We start from the raw sequence: 26,404 nt of genomic DNA, 5'->3' as shown, positions 1-26,404 counted from the left end.
ACACATGGTGGTGGTGTTTGTTGTTGTTTTTTATTAAAGTAATTTGTTTCCATTTATTATAAATACTTTCAGCTAAGAGTTAAAAAATGCAGTGTGCCTCTACCAGACAGCCTAAGGAGTGAAACATGATACATGCTCAGCATTGGAGGGGCTGCAGGATCACTTACCCATTCCCATATGTGACCAGAAAGCCCATTAATCTCACTCCTGGTTCAGTTTGTGAGTTAGGACTTCTTTGTCTTGAGTGGTAGTTCCCCCCCCACCACTTGAACACATGATAGTTGTCAATGCTATCCTAATGTTGGCTTACTATTTGATCCAGAGCAAGTATGTCCAGTAAAGGTAATTGCCTTCCAGAATTAATTTTCTTGTTGATAATTTTACTAAAATTGCATTTGCCTGCCATCTCTAGGATCTGGAGAAAGCGCCTGAATTTTAGTAATTATCAAACAAGGTATAGAATGTACCACAGCTAGAACCGACTTGAACTTACAATGTAGCAAGGATAATTTCAGGTTACATTTGCTTAATTGGTCATGATCTGCTTTCACCGATGTACTGGTAGCCCTGAAAGATGATGTTGCTGATGTGCAGTGTATGATTCTGTACATTATGCGGCCGAGATGGAAAAACCAGTAGGTTGCTGGGTATGAACATGAAATAGGGTCGCTGGAAAAAGTTCACGTGTGAAAGTGAAAGAAGGGTTTCGTTAGAGCAGTCTACAATACCCGCATCTTCAGATTGTTGCATACTTTTTGTTGTGGAATAGGGTGTGATGCTGAGCTATAGTTTGACCAGACGTGAAGTCTAAAACTCCTGTAATGACCCCTAATATGCAGAATTTCTGTTATTTGCCAACTCATTAGAAAAATCTGTAGGTTGGAATACTGGGTCTAATTCCACAATTATAGAATGTTTTTCAGAGAGCTGCTCTGTCATCAGTCTTTTATAATCTGGCTCTGAATTTTTTTCTGGAAACTCAGTTGGACTTCCATGCCAAGGGAGTTTTCAAAAAACCCCAAACACTGTTTAGGTACTATGAGACTAATTTGCGTAAAATAGAAAATGGCTCTAACCTTATTTCATTACAATACTGTGACATACTGTTCCATACAAGTAGCAGATACTTCTGCTGTTCAGAAATAGGTGATTATAGAGTTTTGCATCTCTTTTTAAAAGCCACAAATTGCAGTAATTTGATTATATTGCATTTTTTTTTCATAGTTTACTGGAATTATATTTTCAGAAATATTAATGCGAATTTATTTAGACTATTTCAGACTAATGTTATGCACAGAGAACATACTTTATTGCTTTTCTGTAACTCAAAATTATTTTCAAGTAGGGGAATTAAGAACTAACATTTGCTAGAGTTATGTAGTTAAGATGTGTTTACTCTGGACATGACAGTCTTAATGACAGCCTTTTGCCTAATGCCCTTAAATTTCAGGACCAGTAACAAGATTGCCAACATTTTGTCTGAACATCTGAAGCCATTTCAGAGTCTAGAAACTTTGGACTTGAGCAACAACAACATATCGGAGCTAAAAATTTCATCATTTCCATCATTGCAACTCAAGTATCTGTAAGTAAAAATTACTTTTTTGTTTGGTTGGTTGGTTGGTTTGGTTTTGTTTTGTTTTCCCCAGGAAACTTTCAAAAATCTTGATGGATAATTTAGATTGGCAGCTGTTTATTAAGGTACTAAATCTTCTTTTAATTGGAATGACATTAAATATTCCTTTTACCTGTCTAGTTTGACATAAGCTGCTAACTCTAATATATGAGTTGTTACAATGGGATGTTTTAATTCATTAAAAAAAGCTAAAGCCATTATCTTGAGATGAAACAAATAGATGTGTCTCTTGAGAGAAATAATTTTGTGATAAAATGAATTTAGACTCCCCATGGATAGGCTAGTTTGTATTTATATGGAGTTTGATAGACTTCTTGTGAATACACTTTTAATTCTTATTCAAGAATATTGCAATGCCAGATATACTGACTGATAAAAAAGTAACAGGATTGCCACATATTATCTTCTTCCATTATCACACTGTGGCAGATTAGAGTAAAACGGTGGTGGTGAAATAGTATTTGACTATAGAATAAGCTGTCAAGAGCTCTAATTAATTTGAAAAAAATTTCATTTATAAATGACTAAACACCACAAGAGCTTTGTGTTTCATACTTTGTGTTAAGAATTTATTAAATAACTGTAAATTTAACCTTCTAGACATTGTTTCAACAGGTATATTAACAGTAACCGAATAACCTCTATGGAGCCTGGTACCTTTGACAATTTGTCTACCACACTTCAAGTATTGAAACTGAACAGGAACAAAATTTCAGCAATTCCTCAAAAGATGTTTAAACTCTCCCATCTGCAGCACCTGTAAGTGTAACCTACAATTGACTAATTGTTTTCAGGCAAAGCTCTGGCAGTGCTTGAACTTTAGCCTTTAATTTAACCAGAGGCAGAGTGAGACAGACAGAGAAAACATATTACTACAACCCTTACTAACTGCAGTGTTGTACTGAACAAAACTAGTCTTATATGTTGGTGAGATGTGAACGGTCTTTGTGTTTAAAATTGTGTTTGCCTATTAAAAGTTAAAAAAAAAAAAAAGGCTGGAAAAGGGGTAGTAGCAATATTTCTGTAAAAAAGCATCAAGAAAATAGTAAATAAACTTATATAGTTCACTGCAGCAGTCATTTACTTGTGCTTTCACAGTGAAATGAAGGAAATTGATTTGCTTTCAGATGGCATGACAATGAGCAATATATTTGAATAAGTAGACTTTCAGCTTTACTGATACGGTGCTGTCCATAAATGTTTTACTGAATAAATAATAAGTTTAGATGAAAGACTGTTTTGTTTTTTAGGTTTTTTTTACTTAAAAAGTGCAGAAAATGGTCAAGAGAATGAGTTTCACTTTGTCAAATCCTGGATAATTATTTTCCATAGCAGATAGTCAGGAATTAAGAATCTCTTAGGTTAGCCTTGAAAGTGATAGGTTATAAGAACACTGAAATACTAAGGTGCTTGACACTTCTGGAAAGAGTGACTGTGTTTTTTCAGTATACAAGTGTTGGAACAGTTTTACTCAGGCCTCAGTAGAAGAGTATGAGAACAGTTTTGCCATGCTCAGAATTTGTTAATGATCTTGGTAGATGTTCTGATCTTCAGATTAACCTTAAATTTTGGATGTTGTTTATATTCTTGCCTAAAAATGTTCCCTTTATTCATAGTTGGTATGCTGAGTTAATGTTAGGTAGCTTATCTGCAAGGAAGGCTAAAAATTTGTGTTACCATCTGAAAGTATTCAGAGAAGAATGGGAAAGAACTAAAGTCTGTTCTTACCGAATGTTCTTCACTTTTTATTAATATTTAAACACAGGATGAGAAGTAAGGTTCTCCCGCAGGTTTGTTACCATCTAGATTTTGTGTCAGGCTGCCATAGAGGAAAGCTGAATTCTTACAAGGTTGTGACTATGAAAAATAATGATGTTATATAACTATGGGGAGAGGATTTAGACCTTTATTTTGCATGAGGAAATAAGTTTTGGAAGGAGAGATTCTTCCTAGTTTGCTAGACATAAGAGCTCTTGAAGGGGCAGATGATCACTCCTTTTACTACCTTTTGGTAGCATTGTCTAATCCTGTCACTGCATCTTGCCCTCCAGCTAGTTATGCCCTATGTCTCCCTCACAAGATACACATTGCTCCCAGTTTCTGACCTGCACAGGGTGAGTGTAGTGGCAGAAGGGCGAGTGCCAGGACCACTTGAGAAAGAGGAAAGGCACTGTGTGTAACTGGTTGTGGAGGAGGGAGAGGTGTAATGAGTGCAGAAAGGAGATCACCCAGGATACTCAATTTTATCTAGTTATCACAATTAAAATTTTAACTTTTTCTTGACCGTTTATTGATTGCAATTACGAACCAACCTTAACAGCCCTACTGCTGGTTAAACACTGCTTTCAATTTTGAATTTGGAAACAGGATTAACTATGAGATTCTAGGTCTCTAGGGATTCTTTAAGTCTGAAAATCAAGGAACTACCAAGTACTTGTCCTCAGTATCAGAAAGGCAGAATGGTATTAACATGGTTGAACATAATCTGCTACAATAAAAAGTTTGATTTTTATTGCTTCTTGTCTTTGTTTCATGTGTAAGAAAAGCGTTTAAATAAAATTGGTTCTTCCAGAGAGGGAAGAAAGGTTGTTGCCATGTAGGTAAAATTTCTGTGCTGTAACTGTAAACGCTGTTGATGCAGGGAGCTGAATCGCAACAAAATCAGAAAAATAGATGGGCTCACTTTCCAAGGACTTCCTGCTTTGAAATCATTAAAACTGCAGAGAAATGGGGTTACAAGGCTCATGGATGGTGCTTTCTGGGGTTTGACCAACATGGAAGTCTTGTAAGTATCAAAGTTTTGCTGATAGGTTCTGCTGATAACATATTAAGTAGATTTACCCAAAATTAATAGACTTGAGTGGTAAAATTTAAGGGTGTTTTTGAACTAAATTGTTTTGTTGTGGTGTGAAAAGCAGCAAGCAGTCAGTACTGAATGTGTAGAGCAGCACATTTTAAATGCATGCATACAATTCAAGATTTAAATAGAGGCTCCAGCTATCTAGCTGGTGTGGTGAGGTCAGATGTGGACCTGTGGCATAGCATGCATGCTGCTGAGTTTTTGAACCTTATGTCTTTTTCTGTTTGTGGGTATTTGTAGGCAGCTGGACTATAACAACTTAACAGAGGTAACCAAAGGCTGGCTTTATGGCTTACTGATGCTGCAGCAACTCCATCTCAGCCAGAATGCCATCAGCAGGATCAGTCCTGATGCCTGGGAATTTTGCCAGAAACTCAGTGAGCTGTGAGTAGCTTTATTCTCTTCCAGTTTCAAAAGCAGAGTACATGCCAAACCATGAGCTTCTTAGCACTGATCTATGAATTTTTCATAGCAAAGTTTCCAAGGTGACAACTTTGCTGTATAAGACAGTTATATCTTGTTGAAAGAAGCTGAACTTTGTGACTCTCTGAATCTAGCTGTGATTGCTCCATTTCACTGTCGCAGTTTTACTAAAGCTGTAACACAGTCATTTTCAAATGACAGAAATCAGTCCTGCAGTAATTTGTGAATTGTTCGAAACAATGCAAAATGACGTGTGATCAGAAGTGGTGTAGTGGGTTCTGTGATAATCATAAGGGGAAAAACTGTGCTTCCCCCCTGAAAATTCATGTGGGTTGAACTAAGTTAAATAAGCACTGCAGCATGAACATTAAAATGTTTTTTTCCCCCCTCCCTTAAATTTGCAGAGATTTGACATTCAATCAATTAGCAAGGTTAGATGATTCAAGCTTCATTGGTTTAAGCGTGCTGGTTGGTCTGTACATTGGAAACAACAAAGTAAATTACATTGCTGATTGTGCCTTCAAGGGACTTACCAGTCTGCAGATTTTGTAAGTCGACAAACTCAATTTGTAAGATCAAAAATCTTAAGAAAAATCTTGTGTTTATGATTATTTCTTTTCTTTATGAAATAGACAAGAACATTCTGTTAACTTCTGCTGATCAGTGTATGATTTTCTTACAGTAAGATTTCTTTTCAGGACACTTGAGAAAGGGATGAGTTCCTCTTTTGTTAAGGCTGTGCAGGATGGATGATGGTAACTGTGATACAAACTTTCAGTAGCATTATTCTGAGAGAGGCATATCTCTGCTTGAAGGCAGCAAGCAGAACGCTGCTACCCACAATTTTAGGGATCTGGATCATAATTGTGTCTTAACTGAATCATTTTCCCTCAAAGCAGAAATAAGAAGATAAAACTCATTGTCATGACTGGACAATTGCTTTAAGTAATAGAGCATGTTTTAGAATAGCATTTCTTAAAGGAAGGGAAAGAACAAAGTATACTAATCTAAATACATTCCTTTTCATTAAGACCTTCCCATGGCATACCACTGATCCATCTGTCAGCCAGATGAACAAAACGATTGCCTTTCCCTCCTGGCTTTATTTTCAGGGGTTTGCTCACGCACTCATATTTAGGGCATCTAAGAAAGACGCAAATTAGAAGAATGTACACTATGTTTTTTAAGAATATACTGAGTTGGAGATCATAAAGAGAGGAAATTAGAGAATTCCAAAGTGTTTAGGTATTAAGTAATAGGCTTTTTCTCCTAGATTTTTCTTTCTCCTTCAGCCCTACCCTGTAGATTGTTTGCTGACACACCACTCTGTACACAAATATCTAATGTCTTTATACTTGATAGGTAATTAAGCAAGTGTTTCGGGATGTTAAAATGATTCTCTGGATGTTAAGATTGTGGACTTAAAAAGATGTGAGGGCGTTTAGTTTCAAAGGGACAACAGTTGATCCTTTCCCTTGCTGTGATGCACATTCTCTTAAGATAGTCCTGTATCTGAATACCTTTAGAAGGGTATGTGGGTTGGTTTGCTCACAATTCTAGAGATCATTGAGTTTGGGATCTTTTTAATTATCAGTGGGAAAAATACTGATAGTCTTCGAAGTCTCCCAGTAAAAATTGGAATGATAAAGTTAATCAGGAAAAGCTTCTCCTAAAATACCCACAAAAACTAACTGAACAAAAATCCAACCCAACAGAAAGCTATTTTAGAAAATTTTTTGAAGTAATACATGCTGTTGAAGAAGTATGTGCCTTGTTCTTTTTAATAGCTTTTGTGGTTTGATTTCCCTCCCCCTCTTAAACAGGGATCTGAAAAACAATGAAATATCATGGCCTATTGAAGATATGAATGGTGCTTTCTCTGGCCTAGATAAACTTAGGAAGCTGTGAGTATTGCTACAATATTTGTATCTCATCATGCCTTAAAAAGAATAGCTTATTATGTGTCTTTCAAGGATCAAGCCCAACATTTAAGGACATTAAATTTTCTGTAGCAGAGATGATTTTTTTTCTCCCTTACCACTTTGTTCTCTATAACATGTTTCTTTGCAATAAAAGAAATTCAAGATTTTCCAAGTCAAAGGAATCTGAAATATTTTAAGTATTATTAATAATTACAGACATATTTATCAAAGAATGAGGTTTTCCCATACTATGAATTAAGAAGTGTATCATATGACAAAGGCATAGTAGCAGGCTTAGTCTTAAGTAAGGTAAAGCAGCATCCAGTGGAAGTGGCTCCAATGCACTGAAATTTTCAGAAGCAGATTTATGAAATTAAAAGATGTTTATAGTTACACATTTAGAATAATCCATGTCACTTAACTGAATACTTTAAATGTCTTCTAAAAGCATTGTAAAGCCTAGATATTTATTCAAGGGGATTCAAATTAGTATCTTGTAGATGTGATACGTCTTGATGCATTGGAGATGGGTAAGTGGTGAATACTAGTCACAGTTTAAAAATAAATGCTGAAAATGCAATCATTCAGCTCAAAAATACTCCCATTTAATTGCATTTCTTTTGCATCATGTGCTTAAATTTTTCAGGATACTCCAAGGAAACAGGATTAGATCCATTACAAAGAAAGCATTTTCTGGTTTGGATGCACTTGAACACCTGTAAGTAGTAAAAATTCACATTTTACCCAAAATTGGAAAAAATTAATTTTGATGCTAACTGAATTTAAAGTAGGACTAACGAGCTTTACTTACGACTTGGGATGAAATACACTCACCATGGTTGCTACTGTGATCGTCAGAAGATTTTTCAGTTTTGGAGTTAGGCTGAGTGTGAATTTTGGAATTAATGCAGAAATTTTTGAATGTTAAACATGCTACGAAACTCCTTATTTGCACCTCTTTTGCTTTTGAGCTTGAGCATTCTTTGTATATCAATAAAATAGCAAACTATTGCTTGGGTCTTAAATCCATTCAGTTTCATAAATTATTTTCATCTAATCTTATTTTTTTCTTTTTTCTTCTTAGAGATCTAAGTAACAATGCAATTATGTCAGTTCAAGGAAATGCATTTTCACAAATGAAGAAACTCAAAGAATTGTAAGTTTCTGTCAAAAGACATCATCTCTATTAAGTATATATATCCTCGAAGTGTATAAATAAAAGCCTTGTAAGACGTTGCCTGATGCAGTGATAAACCCCTGCTGTAATCTCTCTGAAGTAACATAAAAAGCTTATGTCAGTTTTTTGGATTTTTAATTTTTTATATGATGGGTGTATTTAAGTAAGAGTGTAGGATAAGAGGCATTCATTTTCTGCTACGTTTGTTGTCTCTGAAGTCCTTATTTTAAATTGGGTCATATCTAACAGGTTTTAGATAAGGGAGACTTTGATGTAATGTGCTCTAAAATCAGTGCTATCACTGAGCTAAAGCTTGCTGGACCAGTGAAATGCAGTACTGTAATTCTCTTGTAAAGACCTGGTTGTCAGTGCTTGTAATTGGGTCCTTCTCTCCTGTTGTAGCAGAGAGACAGATCTTGAGAGAAGTCATGAAGCGGTCACTGCGAAAAATGTATTTCAGTGAGGATGGGTTTTTGTCCTTTCATCCTTTTTTCCTGTAAATCAATGCAGAACGATGCTGGCTCACGGGTTGGGTGTGGAGGGTTATATCAAGAGGGGTGACATCACCTCTTTGGCAACGTGTCACTAATGGGGTTCATCAGGGCTCCATCCTCAGCCCTGTGCCCTTCATAAATGACTTGGACGCAGGATTGGAAGGGACACTGAGCAAGTTCACAGATGGTGCAAAACTGGGAGGGGCTGTTGACTCCCTGGAAGGCAGGGAGGGGGCTGTGCAATCAGCAACTGTATGAAGTTCAACAAGAGAAAGTGCTGGATTCTGCCCCTGGGCTCGGGCAGCCCTGGGTGTATGGACAGACTGGGGAATGAGATGGTGGAAAGCAGAGCTGTGGAAAGGGACCTGGTGGCCTGGTCAATGGCAGGTTGAATTTGAGTCAGCAGTGCCCTGGCAGCCAGGAGGGCCACCCACATCCTGGGGGGCATCAGGCACAGCATCACCACCTGGGCAAGGGAGGGGATTTGAGCTGAACACTGTTACCATCATTCTCTTGCAATATATGTGTTTAAGCTAAACCCTTCGTTTTGTTACAAAAGTGTGCACATACAACGGAAAAAAACAAAGAGTCTTTGATTTTAATTTATTTTTCTTAGGCACTTCAACACATCAAGTCTCTTGTGTGACTGCCAGTTAAAATGGCTACCACAGTGGATGTCAGAGAATAACTTCCAGAGCTTTGTAAATGCCAGTTGTGCCCATCCTCAGCTGCTAAAAGGGAGAAGTATTTTTGCTGTCAGCTTGGATGGGTTTGTCTGTGGTAAGTGTAGCCCCTATTTCTCATTCCATAAAACAAATTTTGCTGTGTGCTTGGGATTTTTTTTTATGGTTCCTCGATATGCTGTGATTTCTGTAATAAAATGGAGAGGATGTGATACTTACTAACATTTTCTTCTGTTCCCAAACTGTGATGTAGGTGCTCAAAGCTTGTGGCTTTGAACAAGACAGGGAGTGATGGTATTCTGATTTTCATTTCAAGTACAGCTTACTTATGTAGGACCTATCATAGTGTGCAAGTGAAAGCTTAGTAGTTTGTGAGGGTAAATGTTTGTGCCTCTAGATTTAAAAGATATTGTTTAGATAATTATTGTTTTTAAATGAGACATATTTTGGCAAAATTAAGATGTAGTTTTTGGGTTTGGTTATTTGTAAATTTTTTTCACTCTCCATTAGTCTTGAGGTTATTCCAGGGCTGATAAAATTTGAAGATAAAAAAGCCATACTGGCCTCAGCTCTGATATTTTTTATGTGTGCTAGTTGTCTGCTTTAAAAATTATTTGGAGTATGTAAATTACTGCCTTTATATAAACTGTGTTTAAAAAATACCTGGTTACCTCAGTTACGGTACTGGTATTTTTTATTTCAGTTTGTCAGATAGTAAATGCTAGTAAAATATTTTTATTTTAGGACCTGAGAATTTGAGATGATAGCATTTGTCTGAAAAATTTCATTTTTAAGACAGATGCTATCAGTGGGTGTTTAGTAGCATTCATGAACACCTATGTTACGTTCTCTAAAGCAAAGTGAAGCTAAACATTCAGAGTAAGGACATGTGTTAGATTACTCTGATATGTAAAGTGGAAACTTTGAAGATATCAGGAAATATAAAAGCTAACTGCATTTCTTGTACTTTTTTTGAATACATTTTATTTTTCTTACTAAAGAAAATTGAAACTTTATATTCTTTGGAGACAAAAAGGTGTCTTCTCAGTAACTTCCTCTCATAGCAAATATAGCTGGTTAATTTTTAGTGTTTCAACTCAAACCCTTTTTCAGTGGGAAAGCAGGTTCAGAAATATAAAATAATGCACCAAAATGTTGTTTTTTCCCTTCCTGTTACTGGTCAAATATTTAATAAATTAAGTAATCAGCAGATTCAAGCTACTGCTGAGAAGGAGAGGTTGACATAATGCAGAGAAATGCAGATTACTCAGTAGCTAGAGGAGTATATATGAAGTAGATGTCCTAATTTGTGCAAAATGCATTCTGTCAAAAAATTCAACTGGGGGTTTAAATATATATCTTCATTTGTTAAATTGGGGAATTTTGATCTTTCATTTGGCTGCTGAATGATATTTTTAGGTAGTTAATTTTAAACCATTTAAGATGTGTTAGCAAAAAAAATGTACTGAGTCAATTGTGCTTGGTACTTAACGCAATTGCCATGCAGAAATAACTAAATCTCTGAGTACAATCATTGTTTCAGTTACAGCTTTAAAGTGTGTTATCACTAGATGTTCAGGTGTGCACACCTTGCCTTACAAGTTTACAGTGGCTGCTCTTGCTTTTATAGACTTTCTAAGTGGAGTGTCTTGACTCCTGTCTGAAATTAAAAGGTGTGTATATACGTGGATGTCTTTGTGATATATTCATTCAAATATGCTCTTGTATAACTCTGTTCTGAAAAACATAATGCTAGTCTTATCCTAGTATGTTCTGTATTCTGTACTGTATGCTTATTTGAGTGACCTTTTTATCACCTCTTCCTGTGAGATAATTAAGATTGAACTATGTTCTCCCATCCTTTCAGAAGGCTAATTTAAGTACTTAGAGTGTTTTATTTAGTTAGTCCTGTGCAAAGTCAGTGAATGTATTAACTCAATTTGCAAATAGTAAGACATAGGTATGAAGCATGAAAAGCAAATGCCCTGGGAGGTTCTTAAAGCTCCTGCTTAGAGCCTCAGATCCATATCCCCCTATCACTGGAGCGCAGTTTCATAACCTCTGCAGGAGTTTTGCGGACAGTTCAAGGTTAGGCTGTCTGCACATCTCTTTTTTTTTGTAACAGAGTGGAGATTCTTCTAGAACATAACACTTTGACCCCATAGCGGTTCCCAGTCACTTGAGATGTAGTAAGACAAAGGGGCTAGGAAAAACAGCAGGGTCCGCAGGGAGGAATTTTTGGGCCACAGGTCTTTCCCTGCAGTTCCTGTGAAGTTTGTCCAGAGACTGGACACATCTTGAAAGCTGGGAATATACTAAGGCTTTTGCTTTTGGGAGACCAAGCATTTACTTTCCCACTCCTTCTGCTCATGCAGTGTACACACAGTTGAATAAATAATTCAGAAGGCAGCTAATTCTGTAAACTCACAACATGCGACTTTGAAGGTAACTTGGCTATAGTTAAGGGACCTCCAGGAATACTTGAAATTCTTGTGTTTGGCCCTGCTTAAGGGACCTCCATCCCCTTTGGCCTGATTAGACGGAGATCACTGGAACACTGACTTTGTACATGATTTTTTTGTGGGTTTGGGTAAAACCCTCAACTGTAACTTGCAGTTTCTGATAGCTGAAGAGCTATGCCTTCAATAAAGAAAAACTCACAGCAGCCTGAGGTGTTGTAAAGATCAGAGGTAGGCTTCATGATTGATGTTCAGAATAGTTCTTATGGATGTCAGGGGGTAGTTCTTCCATCTTTAGTGCTGCTATTGAAGAAACCATGCACACAGTCTGCTTTTAAATGTGCTTTTTCTTCAATAAGAGATGGCTTGGCACAATAAACTCATAAATACCGCATCTTTAAATGCCCTAAGGCTAACAACATTTAAAACAAAAGCATTGTGGATCCATTTAATAAATACTTACCTGACTCTTCTCTCAAACCTAAAACAAGGCTTACTAACTCTCTGGAAAGAGTCCTCAGGCATCACATACACATTTTTTTCCTTTTCCTCTGTGCAGATGATTTTCCTAAACCACAGATCACTGTCCAGCCAGAAACGCAGTCAGCAATTAAAGGCTCCAATTTGAGTTTTGTGTGTTCAGCAGCCAGCAGCAGCGATTCCCCAATGACTTTTGCATGGAAGAAAGACAACGAATTATTGCAAGATGCTGAAATGGAGAATTACGCACACCTCCGGGCCCAGGGTGGAGAAGTGATGGAGTATACCACCATCCTTCGACTGCGCAATGTTGAATTCAGTAATGAAGGGAAATACCAGTGTGTTATTTCAAATCATTTTGGTTCATCCTACTCTGTCAAAGCCAAACTTACAGTAAACAGTAAGTATGTTATGTTTTGCTTGTGGACTTAGAATGATTTTAATCAAGATAGGTAATCACAGATTTTTCCATTCTCATCATCTGCATCTTCTAGAAGGTCCATAATAAGAGATTATTTCTTAAAAATTTATCCATTTCCAAGGTCACCATTCAGTTTTACCAGTGGTCCCAATGTGCTGAAGCATAGTATAAGAAAAAACAAATAACTTACCCAATTCATAGTAAATATGGGAAAATCAATGTTACCAGATGGAAAAATGTTAACCTTTTCTCACAGGAGGTAAGCATATGCTGTGCTTCAGATGCTATGGAAAGGTCATTTAGGAGGCTGTTAGTAAAAATGAGATTTTGATGTAGGTGGTCTCACATTCTTCACAGTTCTCTCCCTTTCTGCTGCCTACTGATCAGTTTAGGTTATATGTTTCTCTAGTGTTTTTAGGCTCATGAAGGGTGTTGAAGAAAATGCTGTACAAAAAAGGAAAAGTATGTTTCATGTACTGATTTTGGTATCACCAACTTTTCTTTAGTGCTGCCTTCATTTACAAAAATCCCCATGGACTTAACCATTCGAGCTGGGGCAATGGCACGTTTGGAATGTGCTGCAGTTGGACATCCTGTCCCACAGATTGCTTGGCAGAAAGATGGTGGAACAGACTTTCCTGCAGCACGCAAGAGGCGTATGCATGTCATGCCTGAAGATGATGTATTCTTTATTGTTGATGTAAAGATCGAGGACACAGGTGTTTACAGCTGTACTGCACAAAACACTGCTGGAAGCATTTCGGCTAATGCAACATTAACAGTACTAGGTAAGATACTGGCAAACCTTAACAGCACAATCAATATAATGATTCAAAATAATAAAAGTTGGTTAGGTTTCTCATCTGATATACATGGGTTGGAGGGAAGAAGGGGCTTCTGTTTTCATTTAGAGACAGTAGATTTGTTTAACTTTTGATTTCTTGACATTTTATTAACCATTTTTATTGTAGTTCTCTGCAATCTTAACCATGTATGATTTGTCATTTTTACCTTGTAAGGTAATCAAGCATGTAAATCAGATGAATTAACAAGTAAATTGTAGACTTTAAGTACAAATCCTTGAATTTCTTGTTAGAGTGAAAATAAGCTTTATTAGGCCTTACTGATGCATTTAATTTAGTTTTTCCTCTTGAGCTGTGAAGGAAAGGGACACTTCTTAGTCTTGCAAGATCATTTAGAATATAAGGCTTGTGCTTTCTCTTCAGAAACACCATCATTTTTGCGGCCTTTGCTGGATCGAACTGTAACAAAAGGTGAAACTGCAGTCTTGCAGTGCATTGCTGGTGGTAGTCCTCCACCCCGACTGAACTGGACTAAGGATGACAGCCCTCTCGTGGTAACAGAAAGACATTTCTTTGCTGCAGGCAATCAGTTACTAATTATTGTGGATACAGATGTAGAAGATGCTGGGAAATACACATGTGAAATGTCTAATACACTTGGAACAGAACGAGGCAACATCCGTCTTAATGTAATTCCTACTCCCACCTGTGACTCTCCTCAAAATATTGCCCCATCACTTGATGATGATGGATGGGCCACAGTTGGCATTGTGATCATAGCTGTGGTTTGTTGTGTGGTGGGCACTTCCTTGGTGTGGGTGGTCATCATCTACCACACCAGAAGGAGAAATGAAGATTGCAGCATCACAAATACAGGTGTGTAAACTGAAGGCTTACCTTGGAAAGGGAAAAAATACTTGTGGTTGCTTTGCAGTGACTTTATTGTAGGAACATTTGTGTGCTTTGACTCAGAGGCAGAAAGGTGAATTACTTGTTACTTTCAGTGCTTTGCTGACAAGTTTAAAAATGTTTCTACAAACTGAAATATGCTGATGGCTTTTGTATATGTTTTGCTTCCCCGTAGATGAAACAAATTTGCCTGCTGACATTCCAAGTTACCTGTCATCGCAGGGGACACTGGCTGAAAGGCAGGATGGATATGGCTCATCTGAAAATGGCAGTCATCATCAGTTCCTCTCGTCTTCTGTAGGAGGGTATTTCCTGCAGCAGAGGGACAGTAATGGTAGGCAGAAAATGCTAAGCAGATTCTTCATGTAGCTTGAGGAGCAGCATTTTGGCTATTGTCTTTCTAACTGATAGAAATAACACTAAACAAACATGTTTACAGAAATTTAATAGAGGATGTTAAATTTATTGCTTGGTATTTTTTCAACACGATAATAACTATAAAATTTGGTTCTGTTCATCCAAGTGACATAATGGTGTTTATTAAATCAGGAAGTTTTTCTCTAGTCTCAAGGGCAAATTTAAAGCGATGAAGACATGTGAAAAACAAGAGTGTCCAAAAGAAATTACCACAGCATGTCTTCCTCTCTTGCAGCTTGAAAAGTGTGCTTTCAGTGGAATATAGGCATGTGTGGTAATACCAGTGGAACTTAAGGAAAACTGTTTAAACTTGCCAGTTAAAAAAAATCATTATGGCTAGAGTCAATAAAGAATTAAAGGTGACTGCAAGTTAAAAGCTGCAGTACTTGACACTTACACGTTATCCCCTAAGAATCCCATACATACCTGCACTAGGGAGGAAAAGGCACCTTTCTGGGAAAGGGCTTGGGGTTGAGATACAATTAGGAGCTGGGACAGGTGGGACTGGATTGATGGTGAGATGGTTTTGCAGTTGTAGAATAGTAAGAGGAACAGCTTCTTTGTGGATCAAGAACCAGAGACTGTCCAAAGCTTTCAGGAACCATTAAACTGAAAATCTTTATAGCTGTTGAGGCTGCCAGTGACTCCCTCAGATTCTTCCAACCAGGATTTCAACATTGACACTGCTTTGAAAGGTGACTGTCAGACAGATCATAAATTTGTCTTCTGCTTTGGAAGAAGCAAGTCCCTGGTTCTGATCCCTGTGATTGGTTTGGTTTTGTTTTGTTATTCGGATCATACAGTGAAATGACACATTCTCTGTCAAGCTAATTAACTGAACAGTTGCTGGAATTAGAATTCTCATCCAAAGGTTAGGTTAAACCTAAGCAAACTCTAAACTACACTACGAAATGTAGTTGAACATGTGGAGTTTTTAAAACTTACTCAAGAAACTCTAAGCTGAAGATTCAGAAAAGACAGTGTGCTGACACATCAATTTTATTTTTAAGGCATTTGCCATCTAGATAACAGCAGTGAAACGGACTTGGAGGGTGTTGCAGATCCACTCCTATGCCACTATCTGGGGACTTCAGGGACTTTGTATTTAAAAGGCAGTGCTTACAGTTCTGACACATTTGAAGCATACAGTACAAGTAAGTTGGTGGGGGGAAGTTTTAGTCCTAACTCAGTCTTTGTTATGATGAATCTATATAAAATAAATTTTTCATTTCCTTTAGGTTGCAGCCCTGACCAAAGAACAGCAGGCTTGGGCCCTTATGAGTCTGGATATTTAAAGAAAAAGGAATGCTATCAATGCTCACCTCCACAGGAAGATCCCTTTGACCAGTGTGTTGGCATTATTGGGACACAGGCTACAGGTAGCAGATTGATGAACTCTATTTATACTCAAAATGAAGAAACTGGACTGAAAAGCAAAAGTCCCAACTGGGACACATTTGATATAAACAGAAGTTTGGAACCCTCATGTATTACAAGTAACAGCACTTTCATGGGTATGTTCTAGCTATTGTTTTTTATTCAAGCTGCTGTTGTCTTTGGTGTCTTATTTCCTACCTCCAACACTAAGCAAAACTGATTTCTCAGCTTTTTCTTTCCCAAATGTTTGAAGCTGAGGAACAGAAAAGTGACTGTAGTAAAACTGTGTTATGAGGATATTTAGATTTCCAGATCTTAATAGCTCACACTTAAGTAAAAATCTCATTAGCGATGGGATTCTTATCCTCTGTCTTAATATAGCTGGCAGATTTCTGTAAGTGTTAGCATATGTAACTTAAATATACCTTAACAATCTTCAGACATACCAGAAGTTTTGCCTGACAGGCAAATGGTGTGTCAGGAGGGCTCAGGGCAGGCAGGGAGACTTGAACTTGTATGTGTATATATTGTATAACACAATCAACCAGAACTATTTACCCTTCAAAATAAGACACTATGTGAAAATGCCCTTGCTGCCCCTTCTTTGTCATGATGTGCATGACAAAAGGATTCCCAAAGTTTAGTTTAGGGTTTACAGTTTTAAACCAGGTTGCAGGGAGAGGTGGGGGAAGGAGAAAAGCATTGCTTTGTCCTTGAAGCTCATTAAATTTTGGATGTTAGTTTGGTTGCTTGGTCTAAAATGCATATAAAACCACATACTGCTTTCATCCTTGTGATATCTTAGCGCCAAGCACAGCCCTGGTACCATGGATTGTCTCCCAGCTGGTGTGTCAGCACTGGCTGATGGAGATCTGGGTCTGCTGGCTCTGAAGGGGACCTGGGGGAATATGCATCACTGGGCTCTTTGTTCTCAGGGGGTGGGGAGGGAGGCACAGGCTCTGAAGTTTTCCCCCTTCAAAAGCCAGATGTTTGAACTGTAAAATGTTGCAGATGCCAGGACATCTGGCAGAGACCCTGGGACTGCACACGGCCAGCCTCCTGGCTGCCTGCCACTGTTACTGTGGTGGGACTGTGCAGATAGGGCTTTAGCATGTCTCCTGCAGAAAGCAGTCCAACTGTATGTTCATATATCCAGGAATTAATGTCACCTCAAGGGCACATAGTCCTCCTTCTGCCCTAAAAACCTATGCAGTTACTTCTTTCATCAGTTCTTTGAGCATACTACCCCACTTACGTTGCATTGACATTGCCTTGGATAATCCATTCATAATCTTTAACACTCTTCTGTCAAAGAGCCTGTGGCTAGATCTTGGAGGTGGTGGCTGTGGAAGAAGTTGTAATAGATTTCTTGTCTTTAGTTGTGAATTCGCTTCTTCAACACGGTCATCAAATTCAAGCCCCCTTTTGCCCGTATAATCACAGTGAAGAAGATAGCTGGCATCAGCATGGTTTATTAGCACGGTAGAGCCAGAAAGTTTGTAGCTTGGATTTTTGTTTTTAAGACAGTTAATTTGTAGCTTTGGTGCTGTGAGGAACATCCTTTCATACTGCGTTAGGTCAAAACTGCTGTACAAATCGTTGATGGAAATAGGGATTTTGTCCCAATTCCTTTTTTACTAACTTCTCAGATCGCATGTTTTACTTGAAACCCTTGCTTCTAACAATTAAACAAAAGCAGAATTGTTGCATTTTGGGTTCAAAATTTATTAAAAACATAGTGTTAAATTATTAATAAAAACTTCAAAGTCAGCCTGTGGCACATTGTCCTCTGTAAGTAAGTCCTTACAGACAGTATGACTTAGGACGGCTCTATCTTCGTTCAGTGAAAAGCCCTTCTTGTAGAGGTGTTGATACTAACAGCTTCCCAGTGGTGAAGGATGACACACACTGTTTGTTTCCTGACTAGTAAATCCAGATAATAATTAATAACTGAAATTTAACTGAAATGTGTCAGTCTCTTTGGGTTGCTGCTGTTTTCTTTACCCACAACTATCTGGATGATCAGTGGTGAATGGAGCATGTGGCTATCTGCATCTTTATTGTTAATGGGAGATGCTAGCCAGAAAAAGATTGCGTCAGCATTCAGATTGCGCTGTGGGACAGTGTTGTATAACCTGATAGAGGTTGTGGGGTTACGTTTTTTTTTTTAATTCCTATTTTATTTTTTCTGAACTGCATGGCAGATTGCACGTGCCATTCATTTATTGAAGAACAAAACAAGGAGTGACTTTTGCAGTATAAAGTGTCTTGTGATGTGTTTGCACTTTGGTCTGTGTTCCCATCTTTCCCGTCATCACCCTCCCCAGAGAAAAATGGGTATGGAAGTAGTCACGAAAACAAAAGAAATGAAGTTGTGGGTGGCTATACAACTACTTGGAAATGGTTTTAATGTCTCTGGTGGCAGAATCTTGCCTTACGCTTTGGTTTATGTGGATGTTTTGTTTTACATGGTAATACAACATTTAAGTGAAATCTCACTTTGGTAAACTTTTTCTTCTGTCAATTCTTAGGTTGCATTTCAATGTCAGTTTTGTACACTAGGGTGACACAAAGCTTTTAGCATCACTATTTCTGTGCTCACTCTTTTACTGTCTTTCAGGAACATTTGGAAAGCCTTTATGGAGGCCTCAGCTGGACTCTCTTTCAAGCTGTAGACAGCCAGCAAATTGGCAACCAACAACGTCCCATAATAATCATCGTGTCTCACTGGGCTTTGATGCAGAGGCAGTTGAAGAGGGAAAGGAAAAGACAGTTTCTAGAGGAGAAAATAGCTTTTATACTTGCAAACAGTCCTTTGAAAACTTCAGGACTTCTACTTTCCAATCTTGTGATTTGGATACGTAGCTCCTTTTGGACTTGCTGATATCTGGAACCGAAGAAATAATTTGACATACTACTACCTCAGTATGGAACTTTATTTAAAAAGGGAATAAGGAGAAGAAGGGAAGAAAGAAACCACATGATGCTCTGAAATCCGAAGAAGAAAAAATATTTCTTTTCCAGTAAAGCATAATTTCTAAGATGCTCTACATTTGTTATACAGGGAAAAAAAGTCGGTATAAAAATACTATATTTGTAATTATTTTATAGCCTTTTTTTATGCAAAGAATATGTTTTGTAAATTAATGGTGTAAATAATACAGCATATGTATTTCTATGTCAGATTTCATTTTCTTGAAATGAGTAGTAAGCATTCTAATTTTGTACTGTTACTTGTACCTTTTTACAAATGGGAACTCCATGCTGTTAGCAGGTATCATGCATCTTATTTGCACATTACTTTAATAAAATATGCTGCCATGTGGTCTTTGACCAACATTAGTGTATGAAGAGTGAAAAGTCTGAATTTCGTTTGTAGACAGTGTTGCAAATACAGGTGCTTTCTGATGCATATTTGCACCTCTCTTTGATTTAAACTTGTACCTTTAGATTTACTGTGTAAAATATGTTCATCTTCAAAGAGTGGGTGTGGTCCTGCCATGGCTACTGGTAAAGTGGGTTGCAGCTGTTTGAACCAAAGCAAGGCTGTAAATCCTCCAGTTTGTGAATTCCACTGTCAGATGCGCATGCACACACTCAGTTTTCATGCCCGTGAGGCTGTAGTACCAGCAGTTTGCCTTTTCCTTTGTTAATATGCCTGCATCTGGTGGAGGGATATACACAGTAGATGCACAAATTCATATCAAGCTATTTAGTAAAAGAAGAAAAAAGGCACTGGATATCTGCCTGGTAACCTAGCTCTTCTCTGAGCGGCTTAATGTTAAGTGTTTGCCAAATACGCAGTGCGTGCCTGAGTCTTTGCTTTCCCACACCCTTTCTCCCTCTTTTTTTGCTTCTGCAACCACTCCCTGCTCAACATGAGGTAATCCAAGAACAAGATAATGTTTTCTTTGGTTTAATTCATGCTTCTGTTCCTTACTTGGCTGCCCTTCTTTGGTTATGGGTGAGATCTGTGCTTTATTTAATTACTCAGTCAAGTTGAGCAATTGTAGACTCTGCTGTAGTTATGACCCAGTATCTTTAACTATACAAAGTCAGGGAAAGAGGACTGCTTACTATAAAACAGTAGTTAAAACTGAATGAAAACAGTCTTCATTTTGTGTTTCCATGTACAGATGTCTACTGTTTTAAAAAGCTGTGAATCCTGTTGTCATCGCTGCACTAAAACAGTGAGACTTCAAAATGGTTAATTCTGCAGAACATTGGCTTTTTAAATCTGCCTGCTTTGAAGGTGCAAACTTACATGGTTGCCAAATAGCTTTTTTTAAACTAAATTAAAAGCAGCTGTTAGAATAGGCCATCACAGGCATCAGGGCTAAAGCGAGAGCAAAGATTTTGTTGCCTGGTGTAGCTGAACTAAGGGCTTTTAGTTGTCTGTAGCCAGAAACCTGGTACCCAGATTGCAATGCAATTTCCCTTTAATTTAGGCACTAGTATTAGAGACAGGAAGTTAATCCATCCTTAGTCACTGGTGGTCTAAGTGTACAGAATGGGTTTTGCGTGCTTTAGTTGATCATATTGCCAGATTTTTTGTCTTATTGTTAATTTGTCTTCATTGCTGCCAGATGTGCTGGTGTGGTGACAGACATTGGTACGAGTATTTGATTATAATTAAGTGCATTTGAAAGAGATTAATTTTTCATCAGTTAAGCACAAACCTGTAGGTCAATAAGGCAAGAAATCTAAAATTTGATTCACTCAATATCTCTCTCCTTTCTCCCCCAAGCCCCCCTCTCCAGTGACCCTCTTTTTTAGGGGGAGGAGAGCAGGGGCCTATGATAGTTCTGTTTAAAATCAGGCATTGCTTTTTTGACATATTAAAAAATACCAAAGTTAAAAACAGTAACTCCAGATTTAGTATTTATCCTTAAGAACTCCATGTTAAAGGTCCATCATGAAAAACAAGCTTTAAATTCTGTACTGGGTGAAGGTTAAGAACAGTGGTAATGTCATTCCTTTTTCATCTCCCTTGCAAAGATACTAATCTTCCAAAGGTTTGGATGTTGTACCTAAATAAATGTTCAGGGTCAGTGGCTGAATTTTAAATGCTTTTCATCAAGTTGCATTTAGCAATCTAGACACAGGAATGACTTAAAATTTAATTTGATGCCTTAAATGCCCAGAAATGGAAATGAAAGCTCTAAGGTCCTCTTTTCTGCTAGCTTGAGTTTTTGTGTTTTATAAGTAGATTGTGCTTTAATACAGTGGTAATCTGTAAAAGCACAGGATAGTTTCAATATTTTACTAGTTCTTTTTAAACCAATGATTTAACCAAACACCTGTTTTAAAGGCTTGGAAGTTTGATTGCCTTCTTTTTTTTCCCCCTCCTCTCCAAGGTGTTAGTGAACTGGTAGCTGGATATTTACCCAGCTGAAAGCTAAATTGTAAGTTGATGTGATGAGGAAATAAATTGCAGCCAACCCTGAGTAAAGCTTATGCTGCATCTCAAGAGTTAGAATGAGAAATAAGTGTTGTGTTGCTGAATGACAAAACATTTTGCAGTTTTATGAACAGCAGGAGTTGGAATCTTGCCATGGGTTCACTTAAAACTTGTAGTATGTTCTTTAAGGGCAGTATCCACTTAATGCTTTACACAACAAAATGTTTTGCCTGTTGAGCTCACACAAACAATTGCTGAGGTGTAGTTTGTGCAAGCCCTAAATAGTTTTAGATAAGTGGAGTTACTCATTTACCACAATCTCTGTGGAGCAAGCATTTCCGAAATGAGTAACCTGAATGGTGTGTATGAGATGACAGTAGGGATACCTGCATCCTGAAGGGTGTTACAATTTCAAACACAACCTTATGGAGTACTACTGTATTTCAGGAGCAAATGCTTTAATTTAGAGTTCTTATTTGTAAGGGGATTTTGAAAAATGGCAGTGAATTAGGTGCAAAGCTTTTTCCAACCGAGGGCTCATTAGCATCACCAGACATTTCTTATTTCAGTCTTGGGGATCTCTTGAACACTTAAGCCTTAGTCATTGAGCTTCAAAGAAGCTTGAAACTAAGACTTAGCTTTGCACTGCAAACATTTGTGTTCTGCCAGCCTTACAAACCAGGACCGTAATTGGGGATTGCGTTCCTTGAATATAAACATAAGGAGAAATTCTGATAGCTACTTGCAAGATTTCTTGTTGCAGATACGATGCATCTCAGAGAGTTATACTTTCTCAGTGAAGTTGGTTTTTTGCTCACTTTGTATATTGCTTTGTCATAGAGAATGTGTCTTCACTAGTTGGATGTTAGTTTACAATTCTTGTGAAATTACTTCATTAAGAAAATGAGAGAGGGGAACCTCAGCCTGTTTAGTGAAGGGGGAAAAAAATCATGTAACAAGATGCAGTTTGTGTTCATACCGTCTTACTCTGATTAAGAACTTTACAGAGACCTTTCTTTTTTATATTTTAGGGAAGTGTTGCAGGAGGGAATGAAAGCAACGTCTTGGCTCACTAGTATGTGGCAAGAGGTGTTTCCCCTGGTTGTTGTGTTTAAGTATTAAGGGGTCCAGTTGTTTCCCTGAAATAAATATGTGCACACCCAGCCTCTTACCAAAATGCACAGGGGCCTCTCCTCTTTCCCATGCTGGTCTTTTTCTCATAGCTCGGACTTCTCCCACATCCTCAGGGGACCCTCTCTGGTAACCTAAGCTCCTCAGTTTCCAGTTTCTCTGCTTGCCCTGTCACTGTGGTGACAGGCTGGGACAAATGGACTCAGTTTACAGAGCACAGTGCAATGGCAGACAGTAAGTCAGCAGCAGTTGTGTGCTGGAAGAGAGGAGGGGAAGTGTTGGAGAGGGACAGGCTAGCCACAGCTTTAGGAAGAACTTTGTATGATTGTGCAGAAAATGCATAATTCAGGACACAGGGATAAAATATTTATAGCACAATGTTATAAGCATAATAAAGATCATTTTTGTACTTTACAAGCTTTACAATGCTCTTTATATATTTAATTCCACTTAACCTCTATGCTTTCAAGTGCCAAAAGCAGCAATGCACCGAAGAACACATTGGAGAGTTACCTCTTACTGCATCTAAAATCTCCTTTTCTGGTAGATGAGAAACAAGATCAGTTTGTTTTTCTGTGTCTGAGTTCAAGACAGAATGTTGCTGGTGTAGTGCATAGTTTCCCAGAGTCACGTGGTCTGTGGGGTCCACTGTGTCAGAATGTGTGTGATCAATGTGACTCAAGAATGCCATGGGACAGCAGGACCTGAGGGTGAAGTTGGTAGCAATTCTAAATTCACTGCTTGTAAACCAAATTTAGGCTTTGTGACTTCAGAATTTTTTTCCCACACAACTGAGCATAGAACCATAAATTACTCTAGATTAGGGACTAGTGAATAGCATTTCTGCATGATCCTTGGACCTCGGCCATCAACAAGGGCATTGGTCTTATTCCTAATCCATTTGTCTCTTGACCGTGGGCTGTTGATGAGCAATTGCAGTGCAGGAGTCTGCAGTCTGAGTACCTGTATGTACTCCGCTCTGAAATTAGTGGTGGCCAGTTTTAAGGCTTGTGAATTTCAAATATGGCATTGGAAATGAAGATCTAATTTGACAGGTAGTAAGATCCCCTGGATATAGAACAAGCTTTGGGATTTTGTAGGCATCTACTTTGAAAGGCTGGTATGCAACATTGTCCAAAGACGCTCATTTGCCATAGCAATATGCGACCTACTTATTTTCAGCACCTCCTTTGTAGATGTGCATAGAGAAGCTATGACTTATAATTCGGGTCTGCTGCTGGATTATCAAAATTGAGGTATTGAATACAGAGACGTGTGAAATAACTTTTTTGGGCAGTGAGGCTTAGGATTCTTTTATGGTAAAATGATGCAAAGCCACATCAGCTCTTGCAAAGTTAAAGATGCAACCTTTGGTAGTATTCCTGGTGTTCAGCCTACTTATTTTAGAAATCACTGAAAAAATGCTGTCATGGAGGAATAGACATTGATGTCCTTGGGTTGCTTGCAAAATGTCGCAGTGTCCCTCACGCCTAGCAGGCACTGACCACAGGCTAGCTCAGTTCTGCACTGTGGCAACGTGGATCAGTCGGGGTTACAGGCTGGGCGAGTAACCTCCTCCTGGTGGGTTTTTGGTTCCCCACACTGGCAGATGGACCTGATGGCGTCATGACTGCGGCGACGGAAAAAGGGTCGACTCTCTTTGAGCAGGGTAAAAGGTAGTTTATTAAGGGGAGTCCGGCAAGGAGCTCCGCCTCAGACCCTTGCCGCCCAGAGAGAGCACAGATCAAAGCCTTGCGGCCACTTATAAACGGGGGAGGATCCAAGGGTGGTGACAACGGGTCAGCCAATAAGGGAAAACGGGGGTGTAACAGGGGGTGTCAACTTCTGAACAAGGAACGAATCACAAGAGGGGAGGAGGGGATTCCCCGGTCACCAGCCTATCACTTGACGCCTCTCCTGGATCTTTCCAGAATCCAGGGAAGGGTCCTGAATGACAGGGCGACCAAGAGGAGAGAGGGGGGATTGACAGGGACAGGTGCAGGGGAGGATGATTGACACAAAACATCCCGTTATTTAACTAACTCCTAGAGGGGAAACCATTACAGAACGCAGGGGAGTACAGTAGAATGAACCATTACAAAAATAACTTCTTATAAATCTTACAAAAATAACTTAATAAAACAACTCCTGCACCACCACACAAAATGTTTGCAAAATGATTGCATTTTGTTTTGCAGTGACATGGAGAATTCAGGGGTCCATTAAGAATCTCTGTTCATCAGCAAATGGTGGACTGCTTTCATCCTGATTTCCATAGATGTGCCAGCACTTGACAGACATATCTAGTTCTGTCCTATGCTGGCATGCTTCATGTTAGGGGAGTAGTCAGGGCTACTGTAAGGCAGAGCTACAGAGATACCCTAGAGGGAATTCAGGGGAGGAGGGCTGTAGTTCCCCTCCATGGACAGGCTTTGAATTGTTCCAAGGGAGTAACTTGTGCAGGTTTTAACATTTACTCCTCATAATTCTGTAAGCTTATCAAGGAGTTAAAGCTGCCACATTATTAGCCCTTGAATGGAGATGGTGTGCATCTTCTTGAATGGGGAAGCTGGCAGGACAAAATATGTTGATGTTTTTGGAACTGCTTTTCAAAGTCACTGTGATTCTAGACTCTTGGAAATAAGCAGAAAGACTTGGTCCTTCATTTGGCATGTGGAGGTCCCTGATGATGTGCCTTACTGCATGCAAAAGAATTTTGCAGTCTGTGACTAACCAGAGAGCTCACACAAAAAATTTTATTCACTGGTACCACATAATAATTTTTAACACGTCTCCAAATGAGTCTTTTGTTCTATGTTTTTTAATGGCTGTGGCTGACTAGCACAGCAGTGAAGAAGCCACTGTTTGAGTAAGTGGTAGAAGATGTATATAATTAAGCCAACTCGTAACTTAAAGTAGCCACTCTTCTGGCCTAAAATAAACTGTATTTGTACTGCTACCTGCTGCGGGTCTGTACACCAGCAGCATTAAGAAAGCATCAGTGCTACAGCAGCTAGCTGCCCGTGGCCTGGCCTCTGCCACAGAGTGATTGGATTCTTTATTAGTGTAAAGTTCTTTCTCTATTAACCTTCCCTCAGGAAAGGGGAAACACGGCCTCCATTGTAATTAGCTTACACAGCCTTCCCTGTATGCTAAAGAATGGAAAGTGTCAAGGGTGCTTGCAGCAGCCTTGCAGGTATTTGCTGTTAGCAGGGAAAAGTTAATCTGCTCTCAAATTTTGGCAAGGGCACAAAAACCCACGTGTAAAAATGTTCTTAGAAAGAATTAAATTTCACATAAATGTGACCACACAGCAGGTAAAGTAGTAAAATGGTGGTGATGATGGAAAATATGACTAATCAGAAAGCTGCATCAACTTAATGAATAAAATTATCCTTTAACATAAACTGAGGTTCTTAAGTGCCTTATTTTAAAAATGTGTTTGTTTATTGTTCTGTAGCTTATATCAACTGTGTTATTTCAGCTACCAGCACACTCTAGCAGTTTTGTCTGAAACACCATTTCCATTCAAAGTATGGGGTTCTTTTGGAGGAAAAAAAAAAAAAAAAAAAAAAAAAAGAGAGAGAGAAGATGAAATCAAAAAGCAACTCTGTGACACTGAGTCACTGAACTACTGAACTATTACTAAGTGGCTTAAATCAGAACATGAAAAAATGTGAACAAATAGAAATGTTTTGATTTTCACTTTGAAATTATTTGTCTCATTTTTTTTTTTTTTTTTAATTCTCCCTTTTCTATTCAGAACTGGAATATAAAGTGCACGGCCCCTTGGGTTATCACGGCAACACAG

General features: G+C 38.4%; 1 protein-coding gene across 1 annotated transcript in view; it reads left to right on the top strand.

Moving 5' to 3' along the window:
• Positions 1-19,408, top strand: part of LRIG3 (leucine rich repeats and immunoglobulin like domains 3) — a 36,290-nt gene extending 16,882 nt beyond the window's left edge. The window contains exons 4-19 of the mRNA XM_040061956.2: positions 1,451-1,585; positions 2,252-2,395; positions 4,278-4,421; positions 4,737-4,880; positions 5,324-5,467; positions 6,743-6,823; positions 7,488-7,559; positions 7,926-7,997; positions 9,129-9,292; positions 12,214-12,534; positions 13,062-13,343; positions 13,782-14,234; positions 14,443-14,601; positions 15,695-15,838; positions 15,923-16,198; positions 18,682-19,408. Of these exons, the coding sequence (XP_039917890.1) occupies positions 1,451-1,585; positions 2,252-2,395; positions 4,278-4,421; positions 4,737-4,880; positions 5,324-5,467; positions 6,743-6,823; positions 7,488-7,559; positions 7,926-7,997; positions 9,129-9,292; positions 12,214-12,534; positions 13,062-13,343; positions 13,782-14,234; positions 14,443-14,601; positions 15,695-15,838; positions 15,923-16,198; positions 18,682-18,926 (2,980 nt within the window). The 3' untranslated portion in view covers positions 18,927-19,408. The remainder of the gene's footprint in view (positions 1-1,450; positions 1,586-2,251; positions 2,396-4,277; positions 4,422-4,736; positions 4,881-5,323; positions 5,468-6,742; positions 6,824-7,487; positions 7,560-7,925; positions 7,998-9,128; positions 9,293-12,213; positions 12,535-13,061; positions 13,344-13,781; positions 14,235-14,442; positions 14,602-15,694; positions 15,839-15,922; positions 16,199-18,681) is intronic.
• Positions 19,409-26,404: the final 6,996 nt, after the last annotated feature.

The sequence above is a fragment of the Hirundo rustica genome, chromosome 4 (genome assembly GCF_015227805.2).
Source record: "Hirundo rustica isolate bHirRus1 chromosome 4, bHirRus1.pri.v3, whole genome shotgun sequence".
In the NCBI taxonomy this organism is placed as follows: Eukaryota; Metazoa; Chordata; class Aves; order Passeriformes; family Hirundinidae; genus Hirundo; species Hirundo rustica.
Note: the sequence above shows the minus strand (reverse complement) of the source record. Positions and strands in the feature narration are given on the sequence as shown.